We start from the raw sequence: 14,802 nt of genomic DNA on the forward strand, positions 1-14,802 counted from the left end.
TCTGTGACACCATTGTGAGCCATTCTGCACGATAAAGTGCAATGGAGCATACAACAGTGCATTAGAACTTCAGTAAGGCAGTTACCCATCTTCTTATCACAGGTGACGTGTGTTATTGTGCACCATTTCAGTCAGACTGCATTGACTCTCGCAGTGACTTTGTGCGTCAGTTGATGTGGGGTATGTAAAGGTTTCGGTTGTTGGCAGATCTGTGCCATCAATCTTGATCGTCCTGCATTTGCTTTTGGGTTAGTTATCAAGTATTCTGTCTCTGCGACGTTGAGTTGCAGGAAGACTTGTGCCAGTCAGTTGTTTCAGTCATGGACTTGCCATTTGAGATCTGACATGTTTTCTATAGAAATCATGATATCATCAGCATAGGGGATTGTTGATGCTGTGACTGGCACATGACTTTCCAGCTGTTCATAGAGAAGCTGGACCCTTTTTACCCTTTACCCGGGGACTTCATGGTGTAATAGTGTGTCACATGACGTTGCATGGGACATGAACACCTTCCCGAGGTTGAGGAATGCAATATGCACCAAGTTCATCTTCTAACTGTGCTTCTCCAGCAGAAGGTGTCCAGCGAGGATTGTGTCAATCGTTCTGCAGTTATTAGTAAAGCTGGCTTGGTTGTTGCTGAGCTGGATGATGCATTTGAAGATCTTATAGTATATGCAAGCAGTCAGATTGGGTGGTCTTCTCAAAGTAATTTTGCCAGTGTTCAGAGGTCTTCTTGTGGTCACTGATCAGATGCCAATTCTCGTCACTGATGCCATTAAACTTTTTGATGTCTTCAGCCTGCCTATGGTGGGTTTTCCTTAAGCCACCCGATGTCATTTTTGCCTTCAGGCATCAAACTTCTTGTAGAGTTCCTCATATCAAGGATGGTCCTGAGTTTGTGTCACCTGATAAGGAGAAATTTGATTTGATAGGACATGTTGTGGCAGTAGAAGGCTTCAAGACCGAATGTCCACTTGTGGAACCATGTGTTGAGGTGGCAAGATTATAGTGAATTGGAGGATTCAATTGCCACTGTTGTTATAGGTGTCGAGACCATGTCATCCATGGCTGAAATTACCATCGGCTGTGTGGCCATTCAAATCTCTTGCAATGAAAGCTAGTTGTTGAGCAGCACTTACAGATTCCTCTTCAAGCTGTGGCCTCCTTGTGCTTGGTCCTCCTGGTCTGTGGGGCATACGCAGTGAAGCAGTGTATGTGGTGCTTTGCTTTGGCATTTGGCTATTGTTAATGACTTTGAATCCTTTGCCCATACTGCACAACTTTGCTTCACTCCATTGCATCTCTTAGGGCCTGCAGATGTCACTGCATTGTTGCTTGAATGCCATGGCCACCCAATTGACTAGTCAGTGTTCACACATCAGGGTTGCAAACCAGGGGCTCTTCTTGTTGTTGCTTTTTCTGTTGTACTTGTTTGCTTGCAGACTAACCTGTCACAGGGGCCTGTTGTCTTTATCAAATTGAAATGTGTCCTTTTATCATTTTAATCAAAAATAAATACAGTGAAGTCATACTTTTGTTTAGATATAAACATAAAAACATTAAATCAGAAACTATTTCAGTGGTTGAAAGGAAATAGGTATATCTATTTCTAAATCGGGAAACATAACCTTTTCCTTTCTCACATGATTTATTTATATGGTAGCTGCATAGGAAAATCTGATCTCTATACAAGAGCTCCTGTAAAAAATGGACCACCAACTTTAAAGAAGTGGAGATGTACTGACATCTATTTTCATTTTCTACTGCCACATAATAAATGGCCCTGCAGCTGGTGCTTCAGTAAAATAATGAACATAGGAGCCTGTGGAGCAAATATCTGCTGAGGGTTTTCTGCTTTCGCTCCAAATATTTGTTTACATCTTCCTACTTATGTTTCCATCGCCATTAGAAACTAGGCCTAGAACAACTTCTTTTTATTTAGTAACATGAAATATTGATGCACTGCAATTTAATGTTAAATCCGAACCATTTTATATGAATAATTAACAGCAGCGACTCTGTCTACTGTAGCTCTCTGAGTAATTGACTGTAAGCAAACAGTGACAGGTCTTTATTCTGCTCCTGCTCTGTTACATAACAATGCAGAAGATAAGAGTGCCAAGCTTTTTCAAAAGAAAAGACCCAAGGTTTTCTGCACCTGCTTTATTTTGACATTCACATGTAACACACACACACTCACACACACATAACAGAAATTTACTGCTCTTGCCACAATTGAGTGAGTCCTTCTCCCTAACCATTATTGTGTTATGTGGTTTGACAAATGGCCCTCACCTTCACTGCAGGGCAAACTGGAGCTGGCATCAACGTGTGTTTGAGTGGTGTTCTAAATTGTGTGAGAGTGGAGGGGCGGGGGGGGAGAACAGAGTGGGTTACAATAAGTACCTACAAGTGTGGTGGGGTGTGTGTAGAAGGTACACCTGAGGAGCTGATAAGAGGTCCTTTTCAATTTGTGCTGATGACAAAAACAGGGACCCCGAAGCAGTTTGAGATCTAGGATATGAATGTGAAAGGGCTGGAAAGGAGGATGAGATCTTGTGGTAATACTGAAATATGCATCAAATGCAGAATGTGTGAGAGCAGCGCACAGACATTTACATCACACGTTGCATTTACCAAAAAACTGTGCACAGTATAAATTTGGCGTGCACGGCTTTTAATCCGGACACAGCAGGACATCATAACCTTTGTTACAAAGAAAATATATCCAGTGCACAATAAAGGAAGCAGAATAATTAAACAAATGTGACATTTCACAAGATGACGGTGAGTCATGTAAACACTAATATTCATGGACATCAGAGCTGTGACAGTGTTCACAACAGCAGGCCACAGAACAGTCAGCAGGCTCTTCACAAATTAATAAGTTACACTGATGGAAACTGTGACTGTGCCATTGTTTCCCAACAATTGCTCAGTTACCCATCTTCACTGCTTCACTGCTTCAACCCAAATCATCATATCCACCCAGAAAGATTAATCCACTACTTTGAGTCACTTTATCATGGACAATATATTTATAAGCGATAGCCCAGCAAGTGAGGATTTTTTACTTACAACTCACTGATCAATACAAGTGACAAAAATGTCTTTTGTGATGACAAATTGTTAATTATGGAGTTGATTCTGACATCTTTGTGCTGTAAAGTACAAGATCTTTTACTGATCCAATAGTCCTCCTAAACATGGAGGGGAAAAAAAACAAAACAAGTGCTTACAGTTGTGATAGCTTTGTGTACAGAGGAACTCCTCTGCCTGACATCAGTGTGAGTTGACAGTTGTGTTTATGTGCTGATTGATTGCCAGGCCAGTGCTCCCAGCTGTCCTCCCATCCAGCACAGAGCTGCTCCCAAGGCTGCAGCTGCCATCACCGCCAGGCTGGCCTTCAGCACAGCGCCGGGAGGTCTGCTGAAGTGTGAGGGGGCCATGCATGCCAACATGGCTACAGTGACGGTCAGGGTAAACAAAATGGAGACGGCGGTGTTAATGGCCACTATCTGGCCGAATTTGGCAAAAGGCACAATGACACAGAAGAAGAGAGGGACCGTGGAGATCACCGTGGTGACGGCGCTGGACACTATAGCAACGCCCACATGGTTCACTGCCTCCAGTGTTCGCTTCTGCCTCTCGGCTGAGGGCTCCTGCAAATGAATGCAGATTAATGGGACAAGCCACAAGCCAGTTTATTTAAGAGTCGTCATACTGCTTCTGTCCTTATCAAATCCAAAATCTTAGTTTTTCTAATTGCTCATAATTGTTATTTACTGTGAGACAAATTTACAGTCTCATACCAAGTTATGACCAAGCACAGAGGCCGTGGTCTCCCCAGCCAGCAGGTATCCTTCCACCAGGTGCAGACAGTAATCAACTGAAGATCCAACGAGAATAGATAGAGAAATCGCCTCTACTGCTCCCATCTCCCAGCCCAGCCAATACATGACTGCTACCACCAGACAGATCACTCCTATTGAAGGTCAAAAAGTCCTTATTACACACACATGATCCCAACCTAGTCCTTAATATTTAATTTTAAAGAAAAATTTGAGTGCCTCAAAATACTCCCAAACTTCACATTACAATTTCCTCTCTTACCTATGATGGTTATGAGAACTGGCAGCAGCAGCAAAGGATGTGCAGTAAACACAGACACAGCTGCCACACAGATGGCCAGGGACAGCAGCAGACTCCAGAGGGCACTCTCCACACCTAAAAAGAGCAGTACTTTGATTTTTGCATGTTGCTTCTCCTGCTTGCTATTCTTTGAAATTGCTGAAAAAAAACCCCACACACACATATCTCTTTGACATGCCTGCCGCTATCCCACTTGCCTATGATTTCCATGAAGATCTGTTTCCAGTGCTCACAAGTCTGAAAACCCCGGTGCAGAGCAGAAGACTGCGGGAGGCTGGCCAGTTGCTCCTGCATGAAGTTCTCCCACTGAAGGAAGTCGGAATAGGTCTGAAAGGAGGATTTCCCCTTGTACGTGGTCTTGTGAGAGGAGAAGTAGAGCATTAGGGATGACACCAACTTTGAAACATGCAGCTCTTTGATGCATGAAGATGAAAAGCTGAAAAGATGAAGGGACTTACAGACTCAAAGGCCATGGACAGCCAGCGAACCTTGCCTCCATGCAATCCCACCGCTCCGTGGGAAAGTTGCCCTGGAAGCAGGTTGGGTTCAGGGAGAGAGTGACACTCAGGATGGAGCAGAGGCAGAATAGAAGACAGCTTGTTGCCTGAAGGGAAGAGAAAAAAGAACAAAATGTTTTAAGCACTTATCTAAGCACGCATTATCCTCAGTTTATGTTTTTTTTTTTTTACTTTTATGCCTTTGTTTGAATGCATAAAAGATTTGCTGAGTGTCTGTTCTCAGTTGTTAAGCATTTTATATTACTGTTTTGTTCTAGTACTTTTGCTTTACAGCAGTTAATCATTTACCAAAATAGATGCTGACTAACCTTTTCTCCATCAGCAAACTGATTAACCAACTACATTTTTCAACTTCATAATTATAAAAAATATATATTGCTATTTTTGCTAGAGTATTTGAAGATGAAGTATGTGTGGGTGCTACCTGATGGCAGGCACTGTGCTCCTCCTGGTTTCACAAGCTGTCTGTTTGCGCTAACAGCTTTACAGATTTTACAAAGATGCCCCATCTCCTGGAAAATATCAAAGTCTGGATCCAATATAATGCTGCCCTTTGGAGAAAATGACACACCATGAGAGAAATCTTTTAAAAATCTGGCTTTGCATTCCTATAAATACTGTACACAGCATATATGAGACACGTGTGACTCTCACCATATCTCCAATGACATGGTTGTCGTTGTGTTCAGTTCGGTTGACTCCCAGGATTCCAAACACCAGAAAAACCATGGCCCCGGTGTCGACCAGAGGACGCACTGCTGGCTGGCCACACACACCGCCGCTGCACGGGTTGAAGCCAAATGTTTTGGATGTTTTTATTTTGGCAGTGGATGAGGAATCTTTGAAAATAGAACCAGAGAAATATCTCTCAAGGACATTTATTTATACAGTGTAAATATCTGTACAGCTGTAGTACCTAGAGGCTTCAGAGGGCCAATTCAAGAAGTTACATTTGAAAAAAGTGTCACCTCACTGCATTTTCTGTTTTTTTAAAACTCAACAGGAGAATAAATGATATAAAAATAACAGTGTGACATATGCAGCGTGAAAACTGTTCTCCTGATGGGCTAACAAACCATCTTAATGATGCGTTCTCACACTGTGACACTTCCACGCTCACCACTGGGAAGAGGAGTATAAAAGATTCCCCGTGTGGGTCCATCAGGCTCAGAACTGATTCCGCAGCCAGGCGGGTTGACACACACTCGACTGGGATGAGGTCTCAGGCGGCGCTGTGCAAAGTACAGCCTCCTATGAGGAGAAAGCAGAGCTCAAATGACAGATACCCCGATAAAACAACCTGATGGCACATCTAACTCATGCTCTTATTTTCTGCTTTACCTGCTGTGTTGCTGCAGAGAAGCTGCTACATAAAAGGAAAACTCCAGCGTCCAACCATGACGGGGGTCACATGAGCTGGATGTGATCATCCAGCTGGGGTATGGGCGGTACACATGGGAAACACACACTGTCAGTCTGGTGGTGTAATTACTGTGGGGCTGCTCATATGCCTATTAAGATAAAACAACATTAGTCATAAGCTGGTGTGGAAGCACGTACAACAGTTGTGAGACATAACACTAAACATAATTACAAATAATACGAGAAGATGAATTTTTCTGCTCCCAAACCTGAAATGATGACACCTCTTGATTGTCTGTGCTGCATGGCTTCCAGGGAGAGGGAGTGCTGGTGTTAAGTGAGAAACGGTACAGGGTTGCAGAAACTCCATGGTCCAACTTAGATATATAGACTGTCAGGAAAGAGTCTAGAAAAACAGCGCAAAGTGGAATATTTCAAAGCAGTGGAACAGATCTTAACAGGACAAGGAGGATTTTTATGTGTTGAATGTTTTACCTGTTTGGTTGGTGACTGAATTTGGTTTTCCTGAGCTCCAAGGAACAATGGAGGTCATCGAGCTTGGGGACTGCAGATGTGTGGAAAACTTAAATGCAGATGAGGAAGTGTGGGTGTTCAAAACGTGGGGCTTTTCCATGAACACACCTACAGGACACAACATGCATGTCAGAGATTTGGTCGGGATAATGCTAACGAGTGAGTAGGTCTCCAACACAGACACAGTTTCACCTGAGCACATGGGGCAAGAGATGCCTTGACCACTGAGGTTGCTCCTCAGAGCCAGCAGAGTCTGGAGGTTCGTGTCAGGGCGGAAAAGTAGAGGGGCATGAGTGGCCGGCCTCAGGAGACAGCAGCACCCGGCTGATAACACCAGAACCAAGAGGAAGACGCCTGAACCAGCAGGAAGACAATGAAAGAATGAGAGAGAGGAGGGTCTGATGGAGTTGAAGATAAAGGAGCTAAAGGATAGATCAGGAGCAATAATCTACTGCAGTCACTCCTGAAGAGAGTGGATGAATACTTCATGAGAGACACTTTCTCCTCGCACAGTGAGTTCCCAGAGATTACAGCACTTATTCGATGATTCTGTACTTGAGGTTATTCTCATGTGTAAATCATACATCAAGAGCTTGGCAGAAAATATCTGAGCAAACCAAATTACAGCATATATTTCCGGATCTTTTCGAGTTTTCTTGGGTATAAATTGACCTTATTGGTGTCAAAAATCCTAGTGAGTTCTCTTTATATCAAATCTCACCTAGGACAGCTTTTCGCTGGGCCACAGCTGGTTCTGCCACTAAATGCTTCAGGGCCCACTGAAGATTGGTGCTCACCACACCCACATGCTGCTGCCCTGGAGGGGACAGAGGTGTCTCCACTGACAGGGACAGAATGGCTGCATCACCGTCTGTGTCACAGGAGCCTGCCCGAGACAAAGAGAAAGGCTTTAATGTGCCTGGATAGCAGCGTTTTACAGCCTGGACTCATTCCCTTTCCCGTTTTCCCCACATCAGTCATTCAGTGCTGGGGAGATAATAATCTCACCTGGCTCCATCTCCACTGACAGAAGTGCCACATCATCATCCTCATCTGACAACGGACTGTGGCTTGCTGACAGGCCCGGAAACAACTTCCAGCTTCAGAGGGAGGAGGTAGTTTAGGGAGAGAGACAGCTGAAGGGATTACATCTCCCCCGTGGTGTCGCACAGCATGCACAAACAATATCTCACACAAAAGTAAGGAAACTATGCCTCACCAATTCAACCAGGCATGTTCGTGAGGCTCCACACACTGAGTCCAGATACACAGGGCGGCTGGCATTAGGACAGATACCCAAAGCCAGCAGCAGCTGACAATGAGGGCCATGAATAGGCCGAAGTCATGCACGGCTGGGATCTGAGTGTCAGTTAAACGCAGCACAGTGTAAAGGACCTTGAAACATTCAATTTGTGCTTATCGCATAAAAATGGCAGTCTGCTGACAGAGGCACTTCTATTCATCCATAGCAGGGCGGTCATTTATACTTCTTGCACAGATCCTATTAACTGCTGGATTTCTCGTTTATGATTACCTGAGAGAAGGTGTTAGCAGCATAGGCAGCTGCAGTAGTGAAAGAGGTGAGGAAAGTAGCTCGGCCAGCTGTTTTAATTGTGTAGATCATTCGCTGCTGTGGCTGACGCAGATGAGAAGCCTGTCTGAAGGTGCTGATGAACACAAATACATCATCCACCCCTGAGAGATGGTGACAAAACAAAGGAGCTGTTTTATTTTTACTTGTTATGGTAAATGTACTCACAAGGTTTCAAATAGGTTGACAGTGGGAATGGGACAATGGGAAATATAATATTTTTCATTATATTCCCATGGTGTTTACACCATGCAATCAATTTAGTCGTCCACACCAAACACGCCAGACCCATCTCATCCAGTCTAATTTTTCTTTGGTTTGAGTAGTGTTCTGCCAAATTCACTCAGCCTTCTCTACGTGTATTTCCTTTATTCTTGCAGTTCTGTAGCTGTTTTTCTTCTTGGAGGTCATCTGTACATTCTGATTTAATTCAATGTGCTTTGCACCATATGGGCAGTCACTGAAACACTGGTTCTGACAGATAATCATTGTGCCAAGTCAGTGGCACTTATTGCCTGTTTTCCAATACAATACTGTGTAAATAGTGAATTGTATACGGCGTGATCTTTTGAGGGCAGACACTGTGCCTTTTGTTCTTATACCTCCCAACCCTCGCTGTAACTGTGTTCACCTTTCTACTGATGCTCTTGTACCCGCTCTCATTTGTAGGATGTCTCACAACCTGGTTCTCACCAGAATATGTGGAGTCATGTTGCAACTGAGGCCAAAACTGAAGACGCGGTGATGTTCACGTTATAACCTTGTTGACACAATTAGCCTTAAATAGGGATCACAGGTAAACAGAGTTTTGTTGCAGTGCTGACAGGTGTACTGTGGGTACTATATCTTCACAGTAAGTATATCTGTTGTTTTTAATGATACATATGCTCAAACACCCTATACTTCAGCTTTAAAGTGACATAGTTACATTTGTAAGATGGTACAATATAAACCAGTTAACATGTTTGTCATGCGTGTACTCAGTTTTGTTACAAACTGTACTTTCTTAATATGAAGATTGATAGCACTCTTGTGTAAATGTGAAGCTACTACTAACAGCTGGCAGCTTTATGCTAAGTAAACTCACTGCTGGCTTCAGCTTTTATCTACCGTAGAGACATGAGAGTGGTATCAGTCTTCTTAACTAAGCCCCTGCAAGAAATACACGTAAGCATATTTCCCAGAATGTCCAGTTATGTCTGTAAAGCTCTAAGAAGCTGTGTATTTCTTCTCCCTTACCTATACCGATAATAACGAAGGCAGCCACTCCGTTGAGAATACCCAGGTACCTCACACCAAACACAACGTGGTATAGGAAGAGAGCCATCAAGCAGCTCAGGCCAATGCTGGCCAGTCCGAAGAACGTCAGGAACACTACAGAGGGACAAGAGGACATTATTAACACTCACTCTTTGAGATCTAAAGCTAAAAAGAATTGTCTTTACATGTCTTGTTTTATTTTAGTGTAAAATAACAATACAGTTTACTATTAGCAAGTATAACATTAATTTCTCTTATTTAAGTTTACTGCATGTTAACAGATGAAAGTGTCAGATCCAAACAATCTTAACTAAAAAAAAAAAAAAAAAAAGAGCAAATAAACCTGTGCCTGTTTCACTTTCAAGTCTCTGGGAGAGTTTTACTGTCTGCAGTTTGAGCTTTGCTCCCTCTTGTCTTCAGGCATTTTCTAGCTCTCTAACAATGATGTACTCCAGCTTTATGACCACTGACAGGTAAAGTTAATAGCATTGATTATGCTGTTACAACAACCCCTGTTTTTACTTCTTTTACATATGTTTTTAACTGAATGGTAGACAAATGTGTGCTCTTCGTGACAGTGAGCTGCAGAGTGACATGAGTCCCAACCAGCTGCAGCACTGACTCCTGTGTAAACAGTATTAAACAGGTGTTCTTTAGTGCCATATCAGTGCAGAAGCTCTGGTTCTGTAGTTTCTAATGTTTTTGATATGAATAACATCTCAGGCCACACATGAGGTTTTAAAGGGTTAATAGAAGTGGAACGAGAAGCAGGTCATACTGTACCGGAGAAGGAGGTGAGGACATAGACGAGCACAGTAATGCAGGCTCCACTGATGACAGCCAGCATCATGTCATTGTGAAAGGTGTGTCTCACCTCATCATCAAACAGCTCCGTTCCCCCGTACAGCACCTTCACCTGGCTGGGACACAGGAACCACAGGCAAACTGACATCAAATTTCAGCTGTTTGCAACAATGTCTAGTTCATGGAAAGAAAACACATGGGAGGAATGATGATGTCCTACTGTGAATGACCATTGCTGTCGTTTTTTCCTGACCTGGTTGATTGCTTGGACAGGATGTCTGCATACTGAACCACAAAGTTTTTAAAGCGAGTTCTCTGCTCATCGGACCGATCCTGTACGGAGTAGTAGGAAGGAAGAGGAGCTCCGAAATGAATTTCACTTCTCAAGAGCGAGGAGGAGAGATGCTCAGGGGACAGACTTTCATCCACGTACCAGTAGAACTGTGGGTGGGTAATGGCCAGACTCAGAGAGCCTGTAAGTCCATAGACACGAGGTAAATCAGCATAGTTAGGTGGAGCATATAAAGAAGTACTTAATCCTGGAAATTTGTCATTTTTCTCACTATGTACTCACCTTGAATATCAGCCAGGTCTGGACCCATGCCATCGTAGTAGATCTTTCCTCCTCTCTCACTGGGGTAGAGGTAAGACAGGAGTGAGCTGGGTGGGGAGCAATAGGACGGTCCCAATGGTAGATCCCTGAGCACCTCCAGAGGTTTCCAGCAGAACTGATGAAACTGCGGGTGCTGCATGAGCAGATGCTCCACGTGGTGAATTGTCTGAAGACGTTCCGGGGTGAAGATGTTGCGATCACCTTCCCCTTGAGCAACAAACACAAGCTCAATTCTCCACAGAGCTTGGCTCTGCAAGTAATAATTGGGAGAAAACCTGCGCCTTCTAATGAGCGATAGAGTAGAATTTCCATCCAGTGATCTCTCATCTTGCTCCTCTGCTCTGCCATTTGAGCTCTTGTGCTTCGTTATTTCCTTCTGACCCAAATCAGGCAGTGTCCTTTTATCTGCGCTCTCTGCAAGTTCTCTCTTATGTTCATCTCCCGCTTGAAAAGGGTCGTTTTGAGGAGTGGAGGACCCCATGCCCTCATTATCTGTTCTGTTGAACAATCCCTGTCTGCCAAGCTCCTCCAACAGAAGCTCCCGCAGGGCCTCAGACTCACTGTTATCTAAGTCTCGCCTACGTCTGTCCCAGGACCCCAGCTGAGTCTTTACTGCAATGGTGAGGGCGTCGAAGCGCTCAGCAGAGAAGTGACTGTGAACCTCAAAGGCACTGTAGGAGAGGTCTATGTCCAGAGGAGGGCAGTAGAGGAGCATGTAGGCAAACAGGGTACATGGTAGCAGGACGGCTACCCCTAAAACTACTCCACTTGCCCAGGGCTGTGTGTAAACCCACGCCAGCACCCTCCACCCACCACACATCCCAGCATCCCCAGAGAAACAACTCTGTCCTGCTGTGTGCGCTACTCCATCCTCTTCCTCCTGCTCTTCTTCCTCCTCCGCTCCCCAGCTGGTCTGAAACAGCAGCGGCTCATCCTCCACCTCCATGCTGGCACCTGTCAAGGACACATAACACCATTTCACTGCTTACTTAACACAGGACCCTGTTCTGTCCTCGGACAGGTGAGCAAAATAGATGTTGGAACTACCAGCAGCCGACATAAGCATCACACAAAATGAAGGACAAGGTAACTTCCATAGATGCACTTAAGTGGGCAAGGACATGAGAAATTAAGTCTGTCCCAAGCTGCTGTTGACAAAGTGCTTCCAGTGGCAGCCCACATGGAGAAAACTGAGAAGGGGAACCCCTTTTCTCTACTGGGTTTATAAGACAAAACGCTTGGCTGAGTCCTGTGTTAAGATGCTGATCACAAGAGCTTGGGGTGGGGGGTGTTTGCAAGTCATTACCACCCAGAAGACAGTCTGCTGGCGGTTTTCTACATATCAACAGTCAATGTAATCATGTCTTCTGCAGCAAATGAAATCATTTCACTTGTCTAATTACTGACAAGAAGAGTAAGTGGGATATTAGACAGAGTCTCAATGAGAAAGCGTTTATCTCCTGTCATGGGCAGCCTTTGACTAATAGTGTCAATAGGTGCCACTTTTTTTCCACCCTTCTACACACAAGATACTGCAGACAGTTTGTATTAAGTGGCAGTGAGCCTGCTAACTGCAGCAATTTATCTATTCTCTTTAGTGCTTTAAGGTCAGCCAGGTAAGACAGTGAATCTTGATTATGTGTAAAAGATCACTGCTCTCAGCTCTGTAGCAGAAATGAAAATCCATCATATGAAAGGACTTTACAAATTATACCATTTAATCAATATTTGAAAAATGATTAAGGCTCCTAGAGTTAAAAACAGAGAAGAAAGACTTTGGAGAGACAAACCCTAAAGCTAAAAGTGGACTGGAGGCTTGTTGATTTATGGGATTTTTCTTTGCACTCCTATACATGAATAAACTTTATTTCACGGTGGTGTTAAAGCAGAAAATGCGCTCATGTCTGCTGCAGAATAATCATGTTATATGCAGTCTCTGTGTCCACAAAGTCATTCTCCAGTTCGCTGATAATAGAGGATCTCAAGGATGTCCTTCATGGCCACATCATTAAAAGCCTTAGCCCTACAGTTTCTCAGTTGGTGAGAGAAACTATTTTTATTGTTATCAAATGTCCACAGGCCACACATATACTAATCCAGTTTTCTATTGGATTTCTCCTTTTATGAAGGAAGTAAGGCAAATTCCTTACAAGCTGAAAACCAAGCAGTCCACACCATTTTTGTAATCAGCACAACACTTGCTTCTGTTAATTACGACGTCATCTTACTGCACAGACAAGGACAGGAGTGCACCTTTGAGCATCTGCCCACACAGTGTGAGCTTTTTGCAGGCTTAGACAATAAATTCATTAACAGTGTTGGGAAGTTTGCTTTCAAAAACAGATAAAGAATTATGCAAAAAAAAAAAAAAAATCGGATTATTTTCAGTTCATTTTAGATGACAGTGCTGTGTATTTTTTAAAGAACAAGAAAAAGAATTTGTTCCAATTTGCAGGCTGTAATTTAAGTGCAGTACTGCGGGTTATCTGCACCCATAATGGACTGCTATTGCAAAATGAGCACTCACGTTGTTTTCTGAAATGGTATGATACTCGCTTTCCCCCCTGCTTTTTCCCCTTCAAACATTTACTCCTGTTTAAGCAAAATGACCAATCTTTAGGAAAAATTGTGAGATATGTGAGATATTGACGTTTCCAGTGCAGCCTTTATTAATATTAGACATTAGGTAATTAGATTATTGCAATTCTGTCACATTTCATCTGTGCCTCTCCAGCTTGTTTTGATGATGGTGCTCTAATTACCTGAATATGAGAGGAGGCACGCAGACGAGCACAGAAACATGACGAGTGAAGTAGAAGGGAGGGAAAAAAAAAGCCTGGGGAATGACTGGAGACACACACACCACAGCTGTCACCCTTCAAATACACGACTAGCACCTCAAACATCTATGAAAAGAAATTGTGCTTTTTGCTGTTAATATTCATGGAAAAGATCTAAAGGAGAGCACTATCGCTACATCTCCACAGCTCCATTTCGATGTCCACTTCAACATCCAACAGGATGATTAGTGGTGCAGATTTTGAAATCTGACAGTTTTAGGAAATCACTGGTGACAGAGAGGCAGACTTTTTATTAGACACTTAGTGGTGAGCACTGTGCTTTTTACAAACCCTCTGCCGCCTTCTGGGTACCTCGCAACAGAGGACATGCGGTGGAGGAAAGACTGCCACAGTGATGCACGGCCTCAGGGACACATCTTTTTCTCCCTTCTTGATGAGTCTGACGTTTCCTTGCATCCCAGAATGTTACACCTCATGTACAATATAATTATGAGTGGTGTACAGCTGCAAGCAGTACAGAGCCTGGTATAACTAATGTGTTTACAAGCTGCCAGAATTGTTTAACACTGCCATTTTTCTGCAAAGATTAGGGGAACAAAGTCGATTTAAACCCTACACAGGTGTGGTTTAAAAATAGAGTGTAATTTAGCATCCTGCCTTGTGTATTTATTGGAATAAAAGCTCAGTCTGTATTAAGGCCATGTTGTTTTTAATATGAAGGTTATTTATCTGTCATTTAATCTGAAAAAGAAGTGAACCATCAAAGCATCTGTTTGCAGCTGTGAAATCTTAGTCTTAGTCTTAGTCACTTGAAACATAAACCTGCTTTAGTGTAGTGTGTGACTATGTACTGGATACCCTTGGACTCAGCAGGGAACTTTCTTTGAAGCATTTTTTTAAATTAAATTTTTTAACAAATACAGCCCAGGTGGTCTCATTGTACCTGCCTGATTGTTGGAAATACAGCAGCTGTACTGGATGGACTGTGATGTGCAGGCAGCAAAAAAGGAGGCTGAACCCCCCTAGACCAGATTTCTCTGCGTTTATATTTTCTCTAATAGAAAAACAAGAATAAGCTCAGTGTCAGCATTTTCACCTTCCAATACATCTCTGGATTGTATCGGATAGGTAAGGTGGAAGCTCTGAGCAATCCCAGCATGCTCC

The 14,802-nt window shown here is 43.3% G+C and overlaps 1 protein-coding gene across 1 annotated transcript; it reads right to left on the reverse strand.

Moving 5' to 3' along the window:
* Positions 1-2,238: 2,238 nt before the first annotated feature.
* disp3 (dispatched RND transporter family member 3) lies at positions 2,239-11,783 on the reverse strand. Its single transcript, XM_026321700.1, has 20 exons — positions 10,799-11,783; positions 10,478-10,697; positions 10,204-10,340; positions 9,400-9,534; positions 8,104-8,264; positions 7,789-7,928; positions 7,578-7,669; positions 7,291-7,455; positions 6,762-6,923; positions 6,531-6,677; positions 6,305-6,441; positions 6,015-6,184; positions 5,794-5,924; positions 5,328-5,512; positions 5,098-5,224; positions 4,614-4,759; positions 4,353-4,512; positions 4,117-4,230; positions 3,816-3,988; positions 2,239-3,665 (listed from the first exon to the last, which is right to left on the reverse strand). Exons 1-20 carry the CDS (start codon positions 11,781-11,783, stop codon positions 3,309-3,311), a joined length of 4,044 nt encoding a protein of 1,347 aa, XP_026177485.1. The 3' UTR covers positions 2,239-3,308.
* Positions 11,784-14,802: the final 3,019 nt, after the last annotated feature.

Source organism: Mastacembelus armatus, chromosome 9, assembly GCF_900324485.2.
Source record: "Mastacembelus armatus chromosome 9, fMasArm1.2, whole genome shotgun sequence".
Taxonomy (NCBI): domain Eukaryota; kingdom Metazoa; phylum Chordata; class Actinopteri; order Synbranchiformes; family Mastacembelidae; genus Mastacembelus; species Mastacembelus armatus.